The sequence below is a fragment of the Anser cygnoides genome, chromosome 26, assembly GCF_040182565.1.
Source record: "Anser cygnoides isolate HZ-2024a breed goose chromosome 26, Taihu_goose_T2T_genome, whole genome shotgun sequence".
Classification (NCBI taxonomy): domain Eukaryota; kingdom Metazoa; phylum Chordata; class Aves; order Anseriformes; family Anatidae; genus Anser; species Anser cygnoides.
The window spans coordinates 5,402,133-5,427,521 of record NC_089898.1 but is presented as its reverse complement, the minus strand read 5'-3'; the positions used below and the strand labels follow the sequence as shown (position 1 = coordinate 5,427,521).

Below are 25,389 nucleotides of genomic sequence, written 5' to 3'. Positions count from 1 at the left end.
AGGTTCAATCTCAGAAAAAAACAGATGCCTCCAAGCAGGAGGCGAAATCCTCAGCTCCACAATTCCCATTACAGTGTTAGCTCAAGGGAAAGTCTCATTAGATGTAAGGGCAATTTCTTTTGCCTTGAGGGTGGCTAAGCACTGGAACAGGTGCTCAGAAAGGCTGTGGGATTTCCATTCTTCAACATACTCCAAACTTGTCTAAACAAACTCCTGAACATGCTGACGTAAGGACACTGCTTTTAGCACAGAGACTGGACCAGATGATCTCCAGAGGTCCTTTTCAACCTTACTTATTCTGTGACTCTAGAGATGACCTATGGTCATCCCTAACCCTAACCCTATGGTCATCTCTACATTGGTGACATTCAGAAGATTTTACCCTTCATAATTTGCTGAAGTTCCATCTGCAGGGTTTGGACGGCACGCCCAGGGTGATCGCCCGCTGTACGTTTGATCCGGTGGATGGAAAGACGGCCATCAACCACAGCTGCTACATCATCATCTTCAAGGAAAATCACTCTGTTGGTATGCTCAATGACAGCACTATAAAAGCACACATCGTTTGCCGTAAGACATTACTCGTCACGTAAAGACAAAGGCTACAGCCCTATTTATAATCCAACATATGCATTTCAAAAGTTACTCATTTCAATGAAATTTCTTTTAAAATGAAAGGAACACTGTAAAGAACATTTCCACGCTACCAATACAACTGGATTTCTTCCACCTATCTAATTATGAATTTCAGTGCCTGCTTTAAGAAGAAACTATGAATTCCTCAGACAAAGCAGCAGGTGCAGCAGCGTGATCTAACCATTAGGAGCTAGAGAGCAGAAGTCAGGAAGAAGGCTTAATACACAGAATGTTCAACTACAGGTAACGGGATCCTTTTTCTTTTCCAGCAATAAGCAATTGTCCCTCCCTGCATCTCATTTTCCCCACGTGTAGAACTGTGGACACCTGTTAAAATACTTGAACATCTACTTAGACATACTCCAAGAATTAGGTACTATTGAATACCTTCCCTGCCTTCAGGTTACTTGAGAAGTGTCAATACTGGAGTTACCAGTGGGGCTTAATATCTTTGACAGGATTTTAGTCTGTGCTTTCTTACTTCAACAAGGCAAGCTGTACTGAAATCCATCAGCTCACTATTTTCGTAGCTTTTGTTCTGACCTTGGGCGAGTCACTGAAAAGCTCTCTAAAATCAGAAAACATTGGGCTACCCGAAATCTCTCCAAAATGCTGATAAAATGAGCTCTAGAATTCGAACAGTGCAGTATTTTTACATTTCTTGAAAGAGTACTTATTTCCCTAAACAGAAAACTACCTGTTCTAGTAAGGCTTTTGTCAAATTAGTCCTTCCTACCTCCACTAAAATGAGACACCTTTGATGATAAAGGAATTGAACACGTGCAGACATTCCTGGAGAAGCAACGCAATCCTCTTAATAAGTTGCACCTGTTCTGTTACTTCAGGTCTGTACTCTCACAGCTTTCTTATCACTCACCGCTGGAATCCTATTAGCAGGTAAGATCTGTCCCATGCTAGCTATGCTTGAAGAAGGATTAATACCGTTAAAAAGCGTTAAAAACTAAAAGTGAGTTTACTTCTTTAACATTAACACTCTACTCCTCCTTTGTCTCTTTCAGAGCTGCAAATGGTAACTAATTGTTTGTAAAAAATGCCAACAGCCACATGATTTATATGTTACTATTATTCAGAAAGAAACCACCTCCCCGTCTCTTGTTCATGGCCTCACCTTTACAGACCAAATTTTTATATACACTAAAAGATGCTGAAGAACATTACCTAGCATCAGAAGCAAAGTAGTACTCCACAGCTTTCTCCTCAACAGGAAAGAGGCAGGTGGTGCTGTCAACACGAGACAGGTTACAACTTCCCTTCTTGTCTTTACCTAAAAGATGAGGATTAGGTACTGCACATACCAACAAATCTGGAATGCAACTGCAGTGTCAGGCTCAACAAAAGGTCCCAAGACACGGTACCAACATGAAGCACTATTTTCATCACTGTGAGTGGTCACAGTAAATTTAACAGCAACAAAAAAGTAGGCAGCATATAAGAAGTCATATTATTGTGCCCTTTCTCAGTTTTCTTGCATGGTTTTTATCTGTGTTTGAATTAAACTTGCAAGTGTAATGTTGTGTGCAGAGTTTTAGGTTTAGAGGAAAATATCAGTAACAATTCAAAACAAAGTTCATGCATGACTCCACTAGGAAAAGAGAATTCCTGCTGCTTTATGAGCAGTCACATTTACCAATGTTTTTGCAGTTTCATCTCCCCGTTTATCATTTTAAATCTCTCCTGTGCTCCTGTTTCGCTAACTTTCCTGAAGCTTTAAGAAATCAAGCAGGATTTCTCTTTCTTTGCCAATGACATCACTGGATAAAATTCTTTCAGAGCTGCCACCTGTACAACCACGCTATTCCACTAAGTGCCAGCAGAGGTAACCCAAACCTGTTTTTGTCTGGCTGAGCTAACATGTTCAGACAGATCACGAAATTCACAATTAAGTACTTGGCATCGCTACTGAGATATCAATTATAAGCTTCTCATTAGGATGCAAAACTTGCACAGCTGGTAATCTGCTGAGAGTCTTACACTGTTGTTAGGGAAGTATCTAAGAGGACTGAAGGACACAGGACTTGAGAGTCAACTTCTGAAAATCCTGCACCAAGTCTTTATAAAAGTTTGGTACTTCTGCAGGAATCCTTCACTCTGGCACCTCCTGACACACTCCAATGCTCTAACTCCTCTTTAGCTGCAGAGGATATTTCTCAGCACTGAAGCACATCAGGAATGCAGATGAAGACCGAAGCACCTACTGCTCAGCACTGACCTCAAACAAAACTAGTTGCCAGTCTCTGTGCATGGGAGGGAATTAAGCAGCTTACCTAGCAAAATACAACGATTGATGAGGAACAGCAGCAATTGAATAATTTAATTTACTCTGTTTTTAGTTTATTCCCTAAGTCCTACTGGAAGTTCTTCTCACTGGATACAGATCTGATTCAGTGATGTAAGTAGAACTCATGATGTTGAGAGTTGTAGTGTTGTAATTGAAAACGTAAAGAAAAAAATACTGCTTTCATGTTGATATTTAATAAGAAGGTACCATTCAGCCAACAATTTAAGGCACTCCACTATAGTTATCAAGTCAGCAAATGAAGAAAACAATTAGAAAGGACAGAGCAAAAGTGTTAGTTGCCATTCTCCAACAGAAGCACCCAACTTGATCAAAACATGCAAATTTTGTTTCTCAAAGTACATTTCCGCACATTGACTTTACTATGTTGCATTGCTTTCCTGTATGACAGATTCTACACTGAGCTGTAACTGCAAGGTGTTCTTATTGCGTTCATGCACGTTCTGTGTGTTTCTTACAAAGGAGTGATTGAAAAGTTAGTGTTATCAACCAATTATGACTTATGTTATCTGCAGGTTTGTCCGTAGATAATCCATTTATCTATGAGCAACTTGGATTGTTGCTGCACAGTGCCTACTCCCATTTACCAGAAATTAGAAGCAACACAGAAGTAATCTTCTAATCTTTTTCCTTCTATATCAAAGAATAGATGAATTCGTGATGAATTAACACAGGTACAGTAAAAATTGGGGGAGACATGTTTTCTGTGTATTTTAATATCATCTCACTTTCCTTTATGACAATTCTAGGTATATTGCAGTTCTGCAAAGGTACTACAGCAGATTAATACAACTGCTGCTTAGTAGATTCTTCTATGCTTACGTCAGCAGCACTGAAGTTTAGATTTCCATGAGAGTGTTTTCAGAAGATGACAACATTATATAACTGTTCTTAAAGCCCCTGGGAACTATCCTGATCAGAATTTTACTCTAAATGCTTCAAACTGACTTAGAGAAAAATACTTGGTAAAAAGAAACAAAACTTCACTTAACGTTTTTATTCAGGTGTTCTGTTTGAGGAGCTAGTTTACAACTCACCTTTCATCAAACTGAAGTTTGTTTCTCCTCCAGCAAAAGCACACATTTCATCCAGAGCGATGAAATGAGGTAAGTCTGCTTGTACTGGAATTGCATTTATTTATAATAGCTAAGAAACAGCTCTTTTCCTCTTATATAAAAGCTCTCTACAACTTCAGATATGAACTTAACCTTCATATGTGATCTGATGAACTAAGTCCTTAAATGACACCAAACTGGGGGGAAGTGTTGACCTGCCAGAGGGCAGGAAGGCCCTGCAGAGGGACCTGGACAGGTTGGATTGATGGGCAGAGGCCAATGGGATGAGGTTAAACATGGCTAAGTGCCGGGTCCTGCACTTTGGCCACAACGACCCCAAGCAGCGCTACAGGCTTGGGGCAGACTGGCTGGAAAGCTGTGCAGAGGAAAAGGAACTGGGGGTGTCGGTCAATGCCCACCTGAACATGAGCCGGCAGTGTGCCCAGGTGGCCAAGAAGGCCAACGGCATCCTGGCTTGTATCAGGAAGAGTGTGGCCAGCAGTACTAGGGAAGTGACTGTCCCCATGTACTCAGCTCTGTTGAGGCCGCACCTCGATTACTGTGTTCAGCTTTGGGCCCCTCAGTATAAGAAGGACATCGCGGCCCTGGAGCGTGTCCAGAGAAGGGCTACGAAGCTGGTGAAGGGCCTGGAACACAAGTCCTGTGAGGAGCATCTCAGGGAACTGGGGTTGTTTAGTCTGGGGAAGAGGAGGCTCAGGGGAGACCTTATTGCTCTCCACAACACCTGAAAGGAAGGTGTGGGGAGCTGGGGGTCGGCCTCTTCTCACAGAGAACTAGGACTAGAAGGAATGGCCTCAAGTTGCACCAGGAGAGGTTTAGGTTGGAAACAAGGAGACATTTCTTCTCAGAAAGAGCAGTCAGGCATTGGAACGGGTTGCCCAGGGAAGTGGTGGAGTCACCGTCCCTGGGGGTGTTCAAGGAATGGTTGGACCTGGTGCTTAGGGACATGGTTTAGTGGGTGACAGTGGTGGTAGGGGGATGGGTGGGCCAGACGATCTTGGAGGTCTCTTCCAACCTTAATGATTCTATAAAATAAGTACTTAATGCAAGATTAAAAATGGTTTGCCCTAGTAAGTCCCCCATATATTTCAAGCTGTTCAAATACAGTCATGCTAACAGAGAAAAGGGACGTTAATTGCAGTCTCAGCACTTTGACAACCTGAACTCCAAAAGGAATTCCGGAAATGCTTGCAGTAAGATTATTAGTGGTCTCTTAAATAATCTTTTTTCTAACATGGTTTCACTCTACTGCCCCCCACCCCCTTTTTTTTTCCTCCAAAAAAAAAAGGGGGGGGGGGTAACTTACTATTTCCTTCTGTAATCAAAGCTGCATAGAGCATAGACCACAATCTGCACTACATCATCAATTTTGTGTGCAGAGCGTTATGTCACAACACTTGAAATAGGATCAGTGGATTTTCTGTGTGTTGCTCATGGTGTTCCTGATCAAGAAGGAATTCTAGCTAACCCCTTTGTTTCAGTACACTACACGGAAAGCAATAACCACATATTAAAAAGACAATGCAATTTGTTTCATTTTTGATTCCTTTCCTAATGAATTGGAGGATTTGTCTGAAATTTCAACTATTATAGATTTTCTCTGGTAGGCACCTTCCTCCGTTTTTATGGATATTCCATCAAAAGAATGATCCATAGACTGTACAGCTGAAAGTGCAATTGGGAAAAAAAATCAGATCATCAGTGGAAAAAAAAGTGTTACATAACTAACAGTGATTCTCGATGTATGTATCTGGCATCACCCAAGAGTAAACACAGACACAGCTTACTGGGACTGGTTCTTCACATTACATTGCAGCAAGGTTATTAGCAACACCAGGAAGCAGTCAAACATACTGCCACACTTTCGATCACTGCAATGTTCATATAACTACTCCATTGCCCAGTATATGAACAGGTTCAGACTCCTTCAACAATGGTAAATTACAGGATAATTCTTAACCACTTTTTATACTCAAAGTGCAACTATGTGTCTATGGTCGTAAGACAAATGCCTGAGAGAAATGGACAGAAAACACAGATCACCATGCATAAGGTAAAAGCATTATACTTTTTAAAATTGAAAAGAGGACAATAATTTGTGATAGTGCTTGCAAAGCACACATTTTTGTTCATAAAAGCAAACAAGTCCCTGAATGACTGCATGCACATATTATGAATTTAAGTATCTAAGTTTAATGATACTGCTTTAAGATACTTTTTCCTTGCAACCACTGGACATTAAAGCTTTGATTCTAAAACTAGAGGTGAGTTCTGGTCTTAAATAGGCAGACATCAGGGAGCAAAAACAGTAGGTTGCATATCCCTCAATAAACTAGCTTGAGGTACATGGCAGTAAAGCATACGGTTAAAAACTTATGAAAAACAACTAAACGAAAACCACCTCCTTTTTGTAATGGTTTAATTTACAACGGTAAATATAAACATAACGTGTACTCCAAAGCATGCAGCTGTTTGTGAAACCCCATGTTTGTACACTGGTGTGGGAGTGATTGGGCTGGCAGGGCTCATGCTTACCCGTCCTGTACAAAATAGGGATGTGGTCAGTGGAGAGCTTGTGCTCGCTGCGCACTCCTATTAGCAGGGGGCTCCCTCTCCTGCAAGAAGACATCAGGTTACAAGCCTCAGCACCCAAAGATTCATCTCCCTGAACTGAACAACAAATGAACATCCCAAATTCAGCATGAACTCTGCAAGAGTAACTGAAATCCCATGGACACCTGATTCAGGAACATCCAGACTGTTGCTCACTCTGTGTATCTACAAACAGCTATTTGCATGTAAATTCAAAATCAGTTGCTAGGTTAACACACTTGGTTAAATCAACCTGACTGATCCTTGTGTTTAAAAGTGGAGTAGAAAACCTGAACACCAGGCAGGCCCAGCTGCAAGTCAAATGGAGTACTTGTCTACATGCTATCACTATGGCGAACACAAAGGAAAAGATGAAGGCATCTCCTTTCAAAGCTCTTGCAATAAGAATCTACAGAAAACACTGTCTCCCCCTAAGCTCAGAGCTGACCTGTTCCAGACCAGTTATGATGCAAGTGGTCACTAAGAAATCTTTAAAATACTGGGTGCACCCTTATGACTGAACTATTCTACTTTTTTAATTATGTTATAATAAATGGGGAAGAAGAGAAAGGAAATGAACAACAGCCAACCTCACCCTAGAGTATACAATATAACAAGAACAACCTCTACTATCTTCCAGATTGGGAAAAATACAAAAATGGTGGGAAAAAGGGAAAAAGAAAAAAGAAAAAGGGTGAAAAAAGCTACCTAGAGGGTACACCAAAAACGTCCTTTTCTGTACAAATGCTTACCTGGTACCAACTGCTTGACCAGGATAATGAACACTTTTGAACACAAGGGCAAAAGCACCTTCCTGGAATGAGAGAAATGCAAACTGTTTATCCCGTCCTTTGAAACCAGGTCATCATTTCAGAAATCCCAACACATAAGGTGCACCCATGTTTCTGTGAATAAGTAACAGATACTGAGCAGAAGGCTTCACAGACCTCTTCAGAGCCACCAAAAGCTCCAGGTGCTTCTTTCAGAAGGGTACCCCATCCCCAGGGCAGGGGGGCAACTCCTCAACCATTTGCTGAGCTCTCACCTGAGGGGCTGCCCCTGCAAGTGCTCTTGTTAACTCAGAGGGCTAAAGCTTGATAAAAAGTGCCAACTCTGGGGCATTTGCTAAGGTATAGTGCCACCAAGCGCATGGGTGAACCACCACAACCTGCCAGCAACATTTGTTCTTGGTCTGCAGCTACCGCAGATTCTGCCAGGGAAATCAGTGCAAAAACCCATCTCCTGAACAAACCCCTCTGGGAAGAGAGGGGAATTGCGGTGCGTCCCAATCCCGAATGGTTCAGCAAGAAGTGACACGTGGAAGCCATGCGCTGTGCGGCACAGTCCCCACAAGGGGTCAGCATCTCTTCCAGATGGAGGTTCCAGGGAAAAATTCAAGCACAGACTTGATCCAACCCTGTCTCCTGCCTTCCGTGTGCTCCTGCTCAAAGCGCACAAGGACCTAGATACTGCTGAGCCCCCGGATTTAGACATTTTTCAAATGAATATTGAATAATGTTAAATAAGAATGAATGGATGTCTGCTAGTAATTATACGAGGTAGGAAATGAAACACCCCGTTATTGTGTGCAACAGAACGTCCCTGGCACCATCATGCACAGGCTCAGCACTGCCCTAACCAACAGTTCCCTGCATAATAGCCCCATATGTTTGTTCTAGTGATGCACTTGTCTGTCCCTGTGTCCCCACCCTGCCCCCTGCCCCGGGCATTACCAGCTGCTGGATGACCCTTTCCACCAGGGTGGTGAAGCTGACGTCGTCGCTGTCGCGGTTGTCATACATGTACTTCACCAGTTTGGCGATGCACTCCGTGTCCGTCTCTGACTCGAAGTCGTAGCCCTTGCTCTCCTGCAGCCACAGCACACGTTTGGTAACCGGCCTTCTGCTTGCCTTTCTCTCCAGCCCTCCTTTTCCTTCCCACACCTTCTCCTTTCCTTCCTTTGTTCCTGCATTCCCTCCTCCTTTTCTACTTGCCTTCTTGCTTCCTTTCTTCTTTCTTGCTTTTCCTGCTTTTTTACCTCCTTCCCTTTTGTCCCCTTCCACCTTTCCTTTTTTCCCCTTCTGCCCATAACTCTTTCCTTTCCCTCCTGCTCTCCTGCCTCCCTTTCCTCTGCATTCTTTCCACCTTGCCTTTCCTTCCACTCCATTAGCATGAGTAGGAGAGTGAGCAGAGGGGTGCAAATGGGGGCATGAGGTGGGGGGTGAGTGCAAGAGGCAGAGCACAAAAGTGAGCATGAGGCTAAGTGCATCTGACATTAGTTACAAGTGCAAAAGAAAGCACAAGTGTTTGGGTGTGAGCCAGAGAGCAAGTGGGGGGATGAGAATGAAGTGGAGGTGCAAGAGTAAACGTGAATGGGCATGGGAGTGCAGGTGAGGAACAAGTATGAGTGTAAGAGTGAGCGTGGGGGGTGCAAGTGGGGAAGAGTAATAGTGCAAGTGGAAGAGTAAGTGGGTGTACATGTGAGTGTGAGTGCAAGGGTGACTGAGTGGGGAACATGAGTGGGAGAGTGAGTGAGTGCAAGTGGAAGACAGTGAGAACAGGAGTGACTGAGTGTGAATGCAAAATGAGTGTGTGCAAGTGCACTTCAGGAGTCAGTGCGAGCAGGGAGTGAGTGGAGGAGCACAAGATACGAGTTGGAAGGTAAGTAGGAAGTGAGTGCGAGAATGTGAATGGGGGAGTGAGTAGAATGACTGGGGAGCAAAGGAGTGAGGAGGGGAGCAGAAGTGAGCGTGAGTGGGGGAGTGAATACGAGTGCAAAAATACAAGTCTGGGAATAAGCTGGGGAGTGTGAGTGTGCATGGACACGTGGGGAGTGAGTAGGAGTTGGGAAGTGACGGAGCTAGTGTAATAGCATTAATGCAGGAGTGTGACTGTGGAAAGTGGTGAAGTGACTTTGCTTGTCAGTGCAAGAGAGGGAGAGGAGCAGAGAGCGTGAACGCAGGGCAACAAGGAAGGTGACAAGGTGTGCAGGGGTGGCTCTGGCTCTCTCCCACCCACGCTGGGGTCCCACTCACCAGAAATTTCTGCAGGTCTTTGTAGTTGGTGATGATGCCGTTGTGGATGACAATGAACTCTGGAGACAGAAGAAGGCCCTGCTCAGCTCAGCACAGCGTCCTCGGCCTTGCAGCCAGTGACAGCCCGTGCCCACAGCAATGCCAATATCCAACAGACAACAGGGACCACAAAACCTTATAGTGCGTAAAATTGCACTTGGCAAAATAAAAAGTTTCATTTCTCAGTGTGATTTCCTTGCTCTGCCCCATTCTGCTTGGTCGGTAATAGCAGAAGATACATATTAATGACCTGGGTGGGACTAGGGCTGATGAAATCTTGTAAAGCTTTTGGAAATCCTTAAACAATTGCCCATTTCCAGCAAGCTAGAAACAAGTGAATGCTACACTCCCCCTGCCAGCTTGCCATGGCTCTACACCAAAAAACACCAACCAAGACACTTCTGTACAGCGGTGATGAGAAAAATATAAATAAATACAATGTAAATACAAAAAACAAAATTCCGAAGAACAGCTGGGTAGATTCTTACCATCCAGTTTCATTCTGTGTTTCATCTCCTCTCTGCACTGTGGCTGTGCACCCACTGAACCTTTGGGACACTAACCCCAGCCTTTCATGAGATGATTCACTGCTGCAAGCACTTCACGGGAACATCCCCCATGGTCTGAAATCAATGCCAAACCCCTCCAGCTTCCTGGTAACTGGGCTCAGCATCACAGCTTGCAATAAGCCACCTGTCCTGAGTCCAGCCACCCCTTCCTGCAACACACCAGGTGTACCAGAAAGCCACATGTGTTTCCATATACTCCAAGACTCGCTCAGGACCACACGTTTTCTCTAGCAAACATTCCTACCATTGTTTTTATCCGAGCGCTGTGGGTGGCTGTTGACAGGACTGGGCTCACCATGGGTAGCCCAACGGGTATGCGCAATTCCGAGGTGTACATCAAACTCGACGTCAAGATCCATGTACTGTTGCTCTGCAGGCAGAAGTAGGAGAAATTTATTACAGAGGACTGTCTCTACCCCAAAGACAATGCGAGAATCTCATCCCACCTCCTAGGCCCACCATCAGCAAACCTAACAGAACGCTAAGTGAGTGATGCTACCACAGCAATGACCCCATGCTCCAGCAAAGCACTAAAATTTCAGATTCACCTATGTTTAAGGATGTTTACAATTGAAATACACAGCTTCATTCCCACTCAGGAAGCCTAAACAAGCAGGAGAGAGGGCATCCCTCACCCCACTGCCCTGAGCCTTTCCTTCCCCCAGCACCCCGGCTGTCCCTGCAAGAGGATTCCAAATGTAAACACACACAAGCAACCTTCCTGCATTCCTCGCCCCACCAAAATAAAACTTAACTTTTAAGAAAGAATCCACCCTAATTTTTCCCCTCTTGAGTGCAGCTTGCCATCCTGTCATCAAGCTGTGACTAAACCAGCTTGTTTCATGGCTACATGAAACATTCTATGGCTAGAATATTCGTCGATTCCTCTTGTCTCTCGAAAGCATACCATTAGTATTTCTTTGGAAAAAAAGTGTCCTTCTGTTCTGAAAATGTCTCCACGACCACTTTAAACTAGGTATATCCAGCAGTTTTCTTGAGCAGACAAGCATTTCTTCAGAAATACTTTGTATATCTTATATTTCTGTAATGCATGGATCATTTTGCCTAGCTTTTTCTGTTCCTGGTTTTCTCTATGCTATGATTAGATCTACCCACCTTATTTTGGATAAACAGCACTCTGCCATGAGGTCAACCTTTTTTTTAAACCCTTGCTAATTTTAAGTTATGCAAACAGCTTGCTTTATATGATTTCTCCAAGTTAACTCGAATAACAGCACAACTTAGGTTTATAACGCTCTTAGGTTAACAGCAGCTCTTAAATGCAAACTAGAGTAATTTCACTTCCTTAGAAAAGCATCTTCCTGTCCACACACAGCTTGCCTGTACTCCACACCCAACAACTTTGTGTTTCTTTGTGATCTGCAGATATTTAACAAAACTAACATTTAAATCATGGGAATATAAGGAGGCAGAAACAGACAGACAATACCTCATTCTGTGCTTTCTCATCAATTTGGCAGTTATACACATACATCCATGCTTAGTTGTAGCCACTCACTTAGTCCACGGCTACAGAGATTGACAGCTTTAGTAGGGACAAGTACTACACGTGGGAACTTAAAATTCAAGTAGTGAATTTATTAGCATATTTTTCTTTTTTTGGCCAAGCTCTAGGTCTCTGATAATTATCTCCAAGTAGCTTCCATTTCCCCAGTTTAAGGAAGGTTTGTTTCTTTTGTCAGTCTTTTTAAAACATATTTCAGGTCTATTTTACACTAATAGGATGCAATTCCTTTTTCTTGCCTGTTTTGTTTGTTTCTTGCTTGCTTTTCTTGCTTGATTCTTGTTTTCCCTGCAACATCATGACAACATCCCTAGTATCACTTTCCATCACATGCATGAGTGTCTACATCTCTGGCATTCTATACACAAGTTATTTGGACATAATGTTTCTGGGTAAAACAGATGACATTCAAAACGCACATGAAATAAGAGGACATTTCAAGGAAGGAGAGCAAGCAAAGAATGAAAAGGTGATACATACTGTGCACCTCTTCATCCAGAGCCTTCACTTTCCCCTTCTGTTTGATAAGATGGATTTTGCAGGCATTAGCTTCCCAGTCTTTGTCATTTCCACCATCGATTCCCACACCTAAGCATCACCACAGAATATGAAGAAAGACTGTGAAATGCAGAACGTATGTTACAATATTTTATGTAAACAAATACTGCTTTTTTTTTTTTTTCTTTATGATGCCCTTCCTCTCCCCAGCTGACCCTCCAAATAAAGACAACAAACCCGGGAGATTAGAAGTAAATTTTCACTTTGTCTTCTTTTAGGTATTTTCAAATTCTCAGATAATGGGCATGAAGAACATTTATAGAAGTCTGTATGTTGAAACCTCTAACCACATGATCACAGACATAGCCAATTTGTGTTTCAGCTTGCTTCAAAAGCAGAAGACAGTAGAAAACATTCAAAAACCACATTCATGTACCACAAGAATCATTAAGCCAAAATCCAAGAGCCACAGATGCTTGAAGAGAGCTACCTGCAGAATCGTAGCCTCTGTACTCCAGCCGCTGGAGCCCTTTAATAAGGGTCTCCAGGATCTCCCGTCTTGTCCGGGGAACATGGTAGTTCAGGTAAGCAAAGATGCCTGTATGGGGAAAAAGAGCATAATTTAAAATAAAGTCACAGCAGAGGGAACTGTAGGTGCTATCTATGTGGTACACATACCCCATTAAAAATCCCCAACTCAAACAGGCCTTCACATTGAGAATCCCTGCAGGATTCGCAGCTGAGGTCCAGTGGAGATGTCACTGATATCTGAGACCAAAACTAACCACAAAAATCACTGAAAGGCTCGGGTTGGAAGGGACCCTAAAGATCACCTAGTTCCTGGATCCGGTTGTAACATCCTCCTCAGGAGGCTGAAAGCACACAGGACGAGCCTGGGTGCAATGGGAGAGACTCCCCAGGTGAGCTGGACCTGGACGACAGAATGAGCTGCCAGGAGACAACACAGTGGACAAGAAACTCATGACTCCAGGTGAAAAATTCAAGGTTCACCAAAATTGGACTTTGCATGCTTAAGAAGCATCTTCAAGAGGAATTCTTCCTTGAATAGCTTTCTCTTACTAAGTTCCTCCCACAGACTCACTAAGAGAAACTCATTTAATTCATGCAAACCAACACCCTCAAACTAATTGAGCTATTTTTCCTGTGGGTTGCAAAGGCAGATAAATCATTGCTTCTATTTTTAAGCAGCTGGCACACAAACACGCTGTGGTGATGGGGACACACAAATTCCTAGATCTCTAATACCAATTACGGCTCTATTTCAGAAAGATTCCCTTTGGTGCCATCATGGAGCAGGAGCATGAGAAGACATTTACTCGTTGCGAGAAGTATCTGTACTGGAAAACTGTCATTCTCCCCAGTCCAACATTTTAAGGGAGAAAAACATCTGCATGGAATAAAAGCACAGGAGGTTTTACACGAACAGCTACATATGTACGTGACTGGTAACACAAGGATTGTAACTAGAGAAACGTTATAAAAACACTCTTGAGAAGAACAGAGTTCAGCCACTCAGCCACCCACACAAAAAGGCCTTCTTAAAGGCGTCCCAAATCTTTGACTTCTTCCTGACAGTGCAGCCATATAGCCTGCCTCATAGGTCCCAGACTTCTGCATGGAAGACTACTCCCAGGATGGCTCCTGAACCACGTATCTTTACGCTTACACAAAGATTTTACTTTAAAGAATGCTTGAAAAATTGCACTCTTAAACTTTTCGTGTTTTAGAATTAAACTAAATAATTCAAAGCATTCTAACGTCTCAATTTATTTATTTTGTAAGGAGAAACATGGGCTATTCAGTTCATGGGTTGTGCCAAACACCACATAGCAAAGAGCTGAAAAATTTACAAGGCCTTTTTTAAGCCTTAACAGAGTACTTGTATCACGGCTGCCTGCAGTTCTGATCCTCCCTGGCTCCTTCTCCCTTTTACAGGGGCTTGGCTGCAGGTCTCAGGATAGGTTTGCCATGAGCTTCAACCACCCACCCGCTCCAAGAACACCTCTCCCAACCAGCTCGAGAAGTTGCGTCGCCCTGCAGTGCTGCCGCAAGAAGAGAGTGCCACGTCTCACTTATTTTCCTCCATATTACTAGAAAAAAATGAGATGCACATTCTACCGTTCCTCTTTCTTAAACCATCTACTCAGATTAAGACAAAAAAAGAGAAAAGCTTTTTACTCGGCTTCTTGTGCTCCTACTCTCATTTCCCGCAAAAGCCAAAACTTTTTCCAATAGCCGCTTGTAAGACTATTAGGACCGGGCTTATAAAAATCTGCAACCTCTCCCGTTGCTCCCGACAGCCCAACCCAACAAAGCACACCAACCTGCTGTCTCCGCCTCTTGATGGCATCTGTTCAACTTGACTGTTGGTTCTAGTAATGACATGGACAGAGTGAGGCCCTCCTCCACAAACCTCACAATTCATAGCTAAAAACTCAGTAGGTAATACACCAGTGACAACAGTCAGAACCCCTGCTGTGTTTCAAAAGCTTCCTCTGCTCTCATCCTACAAACCTTCGTTCTCCACCCTTCTGGGGAAAAAAAAAAAAACAGTTTTCCAAATTGAGATACTTAGTTCACTCTGTTTCTAAAAACTACATTCTTCAGACAAACAGCATCCTCCCTGTTCACAAGTGAACTGCTTCCAAATAGCTGTCACCCAGGCTGAGGGGCTGCACATTTCAGCTGTATCCCAGACACCTAAAATCCTTTAAGTGACTTCCAGGTCTTACGGAGAGTACAAAGCAGACTGCTTTATTAGTAGGCAGCTGCTGGAAAAGCCCCTCTGTCCGTATTTGCCAGAAACCTCCCAAAGAGACCCCCAAGATAAATTTAAAAAAGCATGTCAGGACCCAGTGATGCCTGACATATCCCTTTACACCAAAGCCACCTACCATAAGTAAAGCTACCTCAGAAGGCGTGATTACAACCAGCACGTGCAATTATGGAAATAGGAAAGCTGCACACACTTTTCCCAATTAACTAACCAGTTTCAGAGCTGGCACCTCTCCCTTGTTATACATACCCTGGAAGCACACGCCAATGGTCCCATTCCCACCCAAATCCCCGAGCCTTCCAGCTGTCACCTCCGGGCTGCTCCCTGCGCTCTTGGAGCCCGCCAGCAGCTCTCCAGGCACCCCTCAAGCGCTGCTCTCCCGCTGCAGCTCACCGCTCCCACCACCACAAGTCCCGTCAAGTGGGACGCGCTCTGTCCAGTGAACCGGGGGACGATGACTGGTGCTGAGGTGCTCGGGTGTGGCGACGGCGAGGCCGCCCCTGAAGCCCTGCGGACAACAGCAGGACGAGAGGACAGCAGCCTGGCTGAGGGGGCACAGAGGAGGCCTTCTTGGCCGGCCCACTGTGTGATTCACAGGCAGACACGGGACAGGCTGCCTGGTAGAGGCACTGCTGGAAATTGTGAGGAGAAACCACGTGCAGAAGGCATCATATATGCAGGCCTACCCAAGAAGGGAGAAGAAAAGAGGATGGGGAAGGGTGGGGAACAGGACAGCAAGCTTAACTTCAGTGGTCTCAGCAGCTGCCCAGCCACCTCGCATCCAACCTGGCTGCCCGTCAGCAGCCCCAAGCCTCTGACAAACAGCTGGCAAGGGCAGAGCCCTCCTCTGTGCCGACAAAACATCATGCACACAGCCACAGAAAGCTCGGCTTGCTTTCAGGCGATGACACTGCATCGTGCTTGCAAGTATTTTCTGCTGGAGCACAGCGGGGTGCCCAACATGGTCACTTCAATGGCACCAGCCCTACGGAAAGCGCAGAGCACACATCCCCTCCTAGGTACCTGATCAACATGTCTGTAGCTGGTAGGTGCAGCCCCAGGGGTGAGGGGACACCAAAGAAACACGAGAGTCCTCCTCACAAAGCCCCACTGGAGACCATGTCCCATGGCACTCTCCACACAGACCCTTGGTGCCCCAGCAAGGCCAAGAAAACGAAATCCGCTTTTTGGTTTGCCGCTAGTTTTGAGGCAGGAACACTCTGTTCTCAAGTTCAAACATCGTTCTGAGCTCACGGCGCCCAGGGATTGCTGGTGAACCCCAGCCAGCACTGGGCAAAAGACCAGCCCGAGTCAGAACCATGGCATGTGGCTCCCAAGCTGGATCACCAAGCCACGATCCCTCTCCCTGCCCATGAGATGCACTACTGAGCTCTGCATGACCTCAGTCCTTACCGACTCCTGTGTGCGCACGACAAATGCTGTTTTTTTCACCTGAGGCTGCACAGAGGAGGGTTCAAAAAAAACCAAAGGAAACAGAAAAAGGAAAAGAAAGACACAATTCTGCTTTATAAACTGAAAACGGCTAGCTTTATGGAAACCATCGTTCTTTGAGTTCAGAAATCTGCCACACACACAAAAACGTCTAACTCAATAGAGGGGCATGATTATTACACAGAAAACTGCTTTCGTTTCATAAAACATTTTTGTGAATGTGAGTTGATCATTTTAGCCTCCCATCCTGCTTCTGGCAGGTTCCAAGTTATTCTGAACCAAAAAAAAGTGGCTTTCAACCAGAACCACTTCCCTCTACCGAGGGCTGCCTTTGGACACCTTTGTTAAATCTGAATCCAAATCAGTCAGTGACTTGAAATGTTATCATCTCTGCACATTTTAACAAGTTCAGTCACACCTGAACTGAAGAAGAAAATTAAATGGACTTGGGTCCTTGTCACAGATCACAGCTGCTAGCAGCATACACCAAACTGCCCTGTACTGAAAGGGCACAGAGAAGAAACCTATTTCTTCCAGGCAGGAATGGGTCATCTGAAATGAGACTGAAAAACAGTACTGTTTATTTGTGCTTGTAGTGTAAACAAACAAAACATCTATCTAGAAAGGAGCCAACTTGGCATTTGTCTCAGGCATTGAAAATCTATTAATTACAGCACAATTGTATTCAGATTATTAGTAAGGACTAGGAAAAAAGTCTGAACCTAAGACTAAGAATGCCACAAAAAAAGAAAAAAGTGATCTTATCAGGAAACAAAGACTGTGGAAAAAAAGCCAGCTATAAATACAGTATTAATGCTGTAAAACATGCAAACATTTTTCAAAAAAGACCATGCAAACATTGGGAGATGCTGTTTTGATTCAGTTCATCTTTTAGATCTTGACATGAAAATAGCTGGAGTGATAACGGGGACACCACTACAAAAATAAAATTCTAAGAATTCACCAGTGAGCAACACATTTTACAAATGAGAAGGCAAGTAAGATAAGCGGGTTTAAAACTCACAGAAAACATTTTTAAAAATGAACTAAAATAAACAGAATAATATCTAAAATGATACATAACTAATGTAAAAAAAAAGGGACAATAAGGCAAGTGAAAATAAATGCAAGACTGACTAATCAGCAAGTTGAAACATTTGAAGGCTTATCACCCATTTATGACATGATGAATTATGCATAAATAACAGTTTCATATACTGGAAATATTTTCAAATGCATTTCATTTTCACCTTCTCAAACATCCCACAATGAGATGATCCTCAGTCCTCCTAACGAGCTGGAGAAAGCTTCGATAATCTACATTTTAAGAACAGCGTTTTCACTGGCTCTACTCTCAATATTGGATTATTCAGGAATATGAGCAATCACATCTTGAAATCACTTCCATTTTTAAACACAATTCCACTGCCCTTGACAGATGAGAAAAAAGACCCAAGGCATTAAATGCTTGCCATGCTCCACTGAGTTAAGAGTACTCTTGAAAAACGTCCACTTCTCTTGGCAGCCAGCAAGAGGCGTTCTGCAGACAAGGTTTTGCTCCTGAGTTGCACCCCAAGCTGTCGATCACATCTGTGTGAGCCAAAGGGTGCTCAGGTGATGCTGATGTCCCAGCATGACGCAAAGCGCTGGCTGCTCAGAAAAGAACCTCTTTTTACTTGCAAGCTGAACAAAGATGACTTTATCCAGCTACAAAATGCAGCCTTCTCCGAGGTGGGACGTGGCAGATGCAGGACGGCACAGAGCAACCCTACCTTGTGCTTTATAGACTATAAAAGACATTCCTCGCCATGCAATACAGGGATGTTTTCCTCCAAACCACAACGCCTTATTAAATCTTTGCTCTCTCCCTCTTCATGCTTATATTCAAATCAACACACGTGACTCAAAAGATGAAAAGATAAGAACTGCACAGATCTTCGTAGCTGCTTGAAGGCTTCCGGCAGAGCACTCTGTCACAAAGTGCCAATTTTTCTGTCAAAGTGACAACTCATTTAAGTTACAACAGCCAATAGAAACGTGTTGGTTTTGATGAAATTACAGTGCAGTGCAAATCCAGCAAATTTCCATCGTGGTCTCACCATCAGCCTCTCCCCACCTTGCCAGCCTACATCCCAGGTGCTGAACATGAAGAATTTGGGAAATGCAAGCAGAACCTTCTGAAACCAACCCACCATAATTTCAGGTCTCTAGCAGACCTGAAAACGGGAGTTTCACTTCCAGCTCAACTTACATACTTAGCCCCAAATCAACACAACTACTTTTTAGTAACAATGCCACACCTGCACTCTAGCTTGGGCTCTGGAACAAGCCAGAAGGAGGAAGTATTACAGAAAATCAGGCAATATGAACGGCATTTAATTACACTACTTTGACAAGTCTTGAGTTGCCATTATATAAGGAGAAATACATGTCACATGAACCTCCCAAGCCCCCCTGTGAACTTCATTCTAGCCTAGAACTGTATATAATTGTGGATTCCCAGCTAGAAGACGACTAGCAGCAAACGTCCTACAGAAATTTGTACCTGATAGGCTCAGAAAACACAATAGCTTTGTCTGGAATACACTAATATACCTCAAGCCTTGACATTAATATACTTCAGGATTAGAACAGCAGTCACTCTTTACGACAGAATAAAACATTTCAACTTGTAACTTGACACGGGACTTCACACATAGGGACTGAAAAGACTTGTTCACAATAAGACCTGCCATAGCGAGAAGTCCCATATGTACTTCTCAAGTGAAATACATTGAACAACATAGTTTTGAACATAAAACATTGTCTCTTACGGATGTGCTTTAACACCTTACCCCAGCAGAACAGGTATTCAGGTGCTTGTGGAATTCATCTCTCTCTTAGATCCAATTTTTAATAATCAAACACTAAAACTAAGCATTCTCAATGACAGCTACGTAAAGATTGAAGGTGAGATTGGATGGGGGGTTGGAACTAGATGATCTTTAAGGTCCCTTCCAAACCAAACCATTCTATGATTCCCCTAAAAACGGTTGACAGTTTTTGTCAAATTCATTATTTCTATTGTTGACAGTCACTAAACAACTCTTCCTGAGAACATTATTTTCCTGTGACCTTTCTGGTTTTCATGTTCCTTTATTTCATGATAAGCACACAGGAAAATGAAATGAATCACCACTTCCAGGTAAGAATAAATTATCTTCTCCAGCATCTTGAATACATGAAGTTACTCAGGAATAGCTTCTCCTAATCCTTTTCTCAATCCCTTCTGAAAGCAGAAAAGCCTTCAGGCTAGATTTACTGTCAGATTTACAAATATCTTTATACCGTACTGTATACTGTTAAAATAACTTCAATAGATGATATTATCAGTACATCCACTTGGCAATTCTGAAGAATCCTTTGTCCTGGTGATGATTATCAGGCCTCTGGTCTTCAATAAATTAGATGCAGGTTGCTAAATATCACATGCATAATGTGCGTGACAGACTGGGAAAAAGGAAGAAAAAAATCTTTCTTCAAATTATAGTAGGGGAGAAACAAAGCCGTAACAAGTACTAACACAGATATACGAGCAGCCCAGAACAAAATACCAGAACCACATGGCTTTTGGCCCTCTCGCTTTCTGTGTTCCCTAAGACGATGCTCAAAGGCTGCTGGAGCAGGCTCCTGTTATTTGCTGCTCGGTGGGTCGGCAAGGAGAACGCCATGCCAGCTGCCGCATGGAGGAAAAACGCTAACTTCACGTGACTTGAATGAGCGCAAGGTCAGAAACAAGCAGACTATGTTACCATGTTTGCTAGCTGTAGGTGGGAGACTTCATGTTCAATTCACCAAGCCTGTGCTGGAAAGAAAGCAAAGCAGAAAAAAAATCCACTGGATGAAGAACCATATTTGTCCACTGGATACTTTTACCACCTGCGCACACACCTCTTTCTTCAGATAAAAAAAGACAGATTTCTCCCACCTAGAGCGACCAACCAGAGCACCAACTCTAAGGACACATTCCGGGCAAGAGCCACCGCTCTGCGCGTCACAGCAAGGCATGGACCTAGGCGTAATAACGGTATTGTGGAATGTGGGAGGGCAATTCCTACTGACGTGCATGCAACCCTAAAGCTTGGAACTCAAGTCTTTCTTAAGCCCATTCTTATCTCCAGTTATCACAGCACCGGACCTAAATTCTTAAATCCCTTTTTGTTGTTTGTTTTAAAGCAGTTGTGGCAGATGATAGGTTTACTTATTTACAGAACAGTCCATCAGGCCTGGCTACCTTGAAAAACCTGTTTTCCAAACTATTTCATAGATGCCATTGAACTGGTTTAGTGCATTCAGACCAAAGCACAACCAATTTATACCTCATTAAGTCTTTAAACAAGTAAAGCATACTAAGAACAAAATCTATCCTCCTGCAACACTGTTAAAACCAAAGAGAACAGCACATCTACGCACCAAACCTGTCACTTATTTTAGACACCAAAGAAGCAAACTTTGAGGATGCTTTACCTGTCAAGTGGTACAAGCACATCAGTTCACAGGACTTCATGAGGTCACACGCACGTAAACCTGAACATCAGGTTATCAACGCACTGAAAACATTGTGTTGGTATCCTGTCTTGAGCCATCATACAGACAACTCAGATAACAATAGCAGCATTCTCACTTTCTCTTTTTAAGCTCAGTAACTAACCTTCTATCTGAGTCAAATCAGATAAAAATCTGAATGTGGACTGTGTACCCTATGGACAGCACTGTAAGATAAAGCAGCATGTATCCTGACACAGCTATATGCCATAAACACTGCCAAGGGTTCTTACAGCCAACCTGCAGGAGGAATCAGGAGGAAGCCTCTACCTCAAGATAAGGACTTCTGTCACTTCAGCTAAGAGACCATCGGGACATCAGTATATGGTCGGAGGAGCTCCCAGCCATTCTGTCTGTTTATATTTACAAGACGGAGAAGGCATCACCTCCATTTGATTGCCTTGTTCCTTTGCTGGAGGGTACTGCTGCTGTGCAAAAGGAAGCCCAAACCACCACCACAATTAACATTTCATAACGTGAGCCCAGACCACAGTCAACTTCGTCTTGTACTCACCAGCTGTGCTGCGAATGGCGGCAGCAGAGACTGCGCCCCTTCATCTCTGCCTGCAGGGCTGAGCCCCCATCCACAAGAGCTCATGTGGCAGCACCCTCAGACCCCAAACAGTTCTCCTCTCGTTCCCTACAAAAACCTTAGCTGTCTTCGCACGCTTCCTGCACTGAGAAGCTCTTTGGCTTCCAAGACTTTTTCTTATTCCATAAGTCTCTTCAGAGAAACATGCTCAGTCAATGCTCTCTTCTCATTTTTCACTGCAGGATGTATCTATCTCTGGCTCCCAGAAAAAGACTCAACAACATAACCAATAATCCTTGTTGCTCTCCTTACTGTTCCATAATACAGCTCAATATCTAAGAACAACCTTGCTTATATCAAAAGGGGAAGAAATATGTCAGATCTTGAGTGCAACTGAATAACTACCCACAGATTTTTCAGTGCTTATCACAGTTAAGATGATGAAGACCAGAACGTTAACAGTACACGTTTCAAAGGTTGGACCTCAAAAAAGGCAAGCACAAGGCACAAAAACCATGCCTGTTCTCGCAGCCAACTATTTATAATAATAATTATCCCTTCTATTCTTAGCTTTGCTCTACTTTGTACTTCTAACACAAATTAACATAGTGATAAATGTAAGCTGAAGTATGAATTTCTGAGTGCCTCCAAGTCCACAGACTTGACAGTTTGAAGGTGATAGCGTTTCACCCCGGCTCAATCTCACAGAATCGACGAAAGAAATGGCAACTTGCAAATCAAACATATAAAACAAAATCTTGCTCAGAGCAACAATTCTAATCTTACGTGTAAAAATGGGGGGGGGGGGGGGAGAAGCAAAGAAGAAAACATTGAAAGAAGACCATTTTCATGGAAGAACACAAAGCCAATGTGATAAAAAGGGGAGAGGAAGAGGATGGATAAGCGTTATTTCTATGTCCAAAAGTTAAGGTGGAACAACTCTACTAGATAGGCAAAGAGGAGCGTAAGGAGGCCCCTGGAAAGCCCCCCAGCCTCGCTGGCTCCTGCTCTTGCCCATCAGAGGAGTGTGCTTGGCACGAGCGGGCCGAGACAAGCTGGCGTCGTGACCCCCGCCATGGATGCTTCTCCTCCACGCCTCGGCCAGCTGAGCTGCCTCGCCTCACGGCCCCACGCCGAGCACAGCGTGACAGCCCCCTCGTCACGAGTTGCAACGCCTCAAACAACGGCAAGGCGCCGGGCTTCCCACCTGGAGATGGGAGCGGCCAGCGCGACACGGCCCGGAGCGCGCTCCCAGCGCTGCCACCGAGAGCCGCCGCCTCTTCCCGCGCCGCGCGTCCGCTGACAGGGGCTGGGGCTGCCCCGGGGCCCCGGCACGGCGGGCTCCGTGCTGCCGCCGGCCCTTTGTGCGCCCCGCCGGCACCGGCCGGTAATTCCGCGAATAAAGCCGTCCTTTCGGGCTAACCGGCCGGGAGCCGCCTCCCCGGGAGGCCCGCGCGGCGCGGTGACACCTCGCCGTGACGGGGCCAGGGCTCCTTCCCGTCCCCGGCGCCCGGCTCGGGGGCTGCAGCCGGGGCCGGCTCCCCCGGCTCGCCCCGCCGCCGCCGCCGGCCGCCCTTACCGCACATGCTGCTCCCCCGCCGCCGGCCGCGCTGCCTCTGCCAGCCGGAGCCGCCCCGCCCGGCCCCCCCGCCGCGGGAGCCCAGGGCGCAGGCCCGCCGCCCGCCCCGCCATTGGGCTCCGCGCCCGCCCCGCCCCGGCCCCGGCCCGGCCCCCGGGACGTGGCGACCGGAGCCGCGGCCGTCGCCGCCCGCAGGCGGGGCGCTGCCCCCCGGGACGTGGCAGCCGGAGCTGGAGCCGCGGGCGGGCGGGAGGGGGCGCGGCCCGGGAAGGTCCAGCTCGGGGGCGGGTGCTGCCCCCCGAGCCCGGGGGCAGGTACCGGCACCGCCGGGCGGGAGCGCCCAGAGGACCGGCGGCGGCCAGTTGCGGGTCCTGGCCCTCAGAGCGCTCCCGGAGGCCCGTGGAGGAAGGGAGCGGCGCCGGCAGCTGTGCGAGAGGCACCCCGTGTGCCCGGCGCCCAGCCCCGCGTGGCCTGGCTTCTGGTTTCCTGCCCTACCAGCCCCATAATGGCACCTATTCAGAAGCGAGATAAAGAAACCATTAAGCTGGATCCGCAAAGCGAAGCGGGATGGGCGTGACCGCCGGCGGAGGGAGAGGCTTGTTCGTACAGCCGGGCAGCCGGGTGCATCTCCGTGCAACTGCCACTGTCAAGTTCTGTTTGGAAAAAAATAAATTAAAAGCCCGAGGATACAAAACGATAGCAAAATCCCTCCTTAGGAAAAATGGTCACTTTATCTTGACACTGAAGAAGTCAATACAGTAAGATTTCCTTACAAAGTCGAGAGAGAAACCAAAAACATTAGTATACATAAAACAGGACAGTGAGGGGTTTTGACCCTTCTGCTAGAAAAAACCTGGCAAAACACAAACAGAAGGAGGTCACCAGTCTAAGAAATGTTAAAAGTGAGCAGCCAGCACACACAGCCATCTCTGTGCTTTTGTTCAGCAGCAAAGGCATTACAGTAATAAACTGAAGCAATGAGACAGTTCCTATGACTTGATCGTGTAGGGCAGTAATTGGGAATCAAGCTGCTTAGCCCTCTATTTTCCCTTTGACCGTTGTGAAGGTGGAGAAAGGCTGACTTAAAATTCTGATCTTTCCACACTTGTGCTTGCACAGAGAGTCCACTTCCACATCTTCCAGGGTGTGGAAGCTCCAATGCGTGGAAGCCGTGGAGCGTGTCCAGAAAAGGGCTACAAAGCTGGTGAAGGGCCTGGAACACAAGTCCTATGCGGAGAGGCTGAGTGAATGGGAATTGTTTGGTCTGGAGATGAGGAGGCTCAGGGGAGACCTTAATGCTCTCTACAAATACCTGAAAGGAAGGTGTGGGGACCTGGGGGTCGGCCTCTTTTTGCGGATAACTCATGATAATACTAGAGGGAATGGCCTCAAGTTGCAGCAGGGGAGGTTCAGGTTGCAAATGAGGAGACATTTCTTCTCAGAGAGTGGTCAGGCATTGGGACGGGTTGCCCAGGGAGGTGGTGGCATCACCATCCCTGGGGATGTTCAAGGAAAGCTTGGACGTGGTGCTTAGGGACATGGTTTAGTGGGTGACAGTGGTGGTAGGGAGATGGTTGGACAGATGATCTTGGAGGTCTCTTCCAACCTTAATGATTCTGTAATGATTCTTTCATTAGGAAGATGGATACCTTGCAACAGTGGACACAGATTTCCTAGATGAGAAAGGAACTACTAACCCACTCTAACTGTGATCAACAGAAATATGCACAATATATGTTCAAATACTGCTCTCACCAGGTTCATCCACTATTCAAACTACCTTTTTTACTGACCTACTAGAGATACTGGTTTGTCTGCTGCTTTATTTCTATGTTATGGGTTTCTGTGCTGTCCTGTAGTAGGTCCTGCTTCACAACTTCACTGGCGGAATTTCTCCATAGATTCACTACAAATCTAAAATGTACATACAGCATTATGTGAAGAGAAATTGAAGGATATGACCCTACTTACAACAAAGGATCCACCAGACCTGAAAAAGCATGGACAGGCCTTACAAACACTCCAAAAATACATAGTTCATGTCTGCAGCACAACAAATCCTGAACCTTATGACTTAAATCTATGCAATACTTGACAATGCTATAAAAATACTTCAGACTAAGGCTATATGTACTAATAATCCTGATGCAAATTTCTC

At 45.1% G+C, this 25,389-nt stretch overlaps 1 protein-coding gene across 3 annotated transcripts in view; it reads right to left on the bottom strand.

The window, feature by feature from the left end:
• GFPT1 (glutamine--fructose-6-phosphate transaminase 1) overlaps positions 1–23,367 on the bottom strand; it is a 43,452-nt gene extending 20,085 nt beyond the window's left edge. For 2 of the 3 annotated variants that reach the window (XM_048053970.2, XM_048053969.2), the window contains exons 1-11: positions 23,232–23,367; positions 12,778–12,885; positions 12,270–12,377; positions 10,509–10,634; positions 9,657–9,715; positions 8,355–8,489; positions 7,374–7,435; positions 6,565–6,644; positions 5,641–5,694; positions 1,816–1,921; positions 383–546 (exon numbers count right to left, since the gene is read on the bottom strand). In XM_048053970.2, the coding sequence (XP_047909927.1) occupies positions 383–546; positions 1,816–1,921; positions 5,641–5,694; positions 6,565–6,644; positions 7,374–7,435; positions 8,355–8,489; positions 9,657–9,715; positions 10,509–10,634; positions 12,270–12,377; positions 12,778–12,885; positions 23,232–23,238 (1,009 nt within the window). In that variant the 5' untranslated portion in view covers positions 23,239–23,367. The remainder of the gene's footprint in view (positions 1–382; positions 547–1,815; positions 1,922–5,640; positions 5,695–6,564; positions 6,645–7,373; positions 7,436–8,354; positions 8,490–9,656; positions 9,716–10,508; positions 10,635–12,269; positions 12,378–12,777; positions 12,886–23,231) is intronic. The other variant, XM_048053971.2, reaches the window with a different exon arrangement.
• Between the last annotated feature and the right edge of the window lie 2,022 nt (positions 23,368–25,389).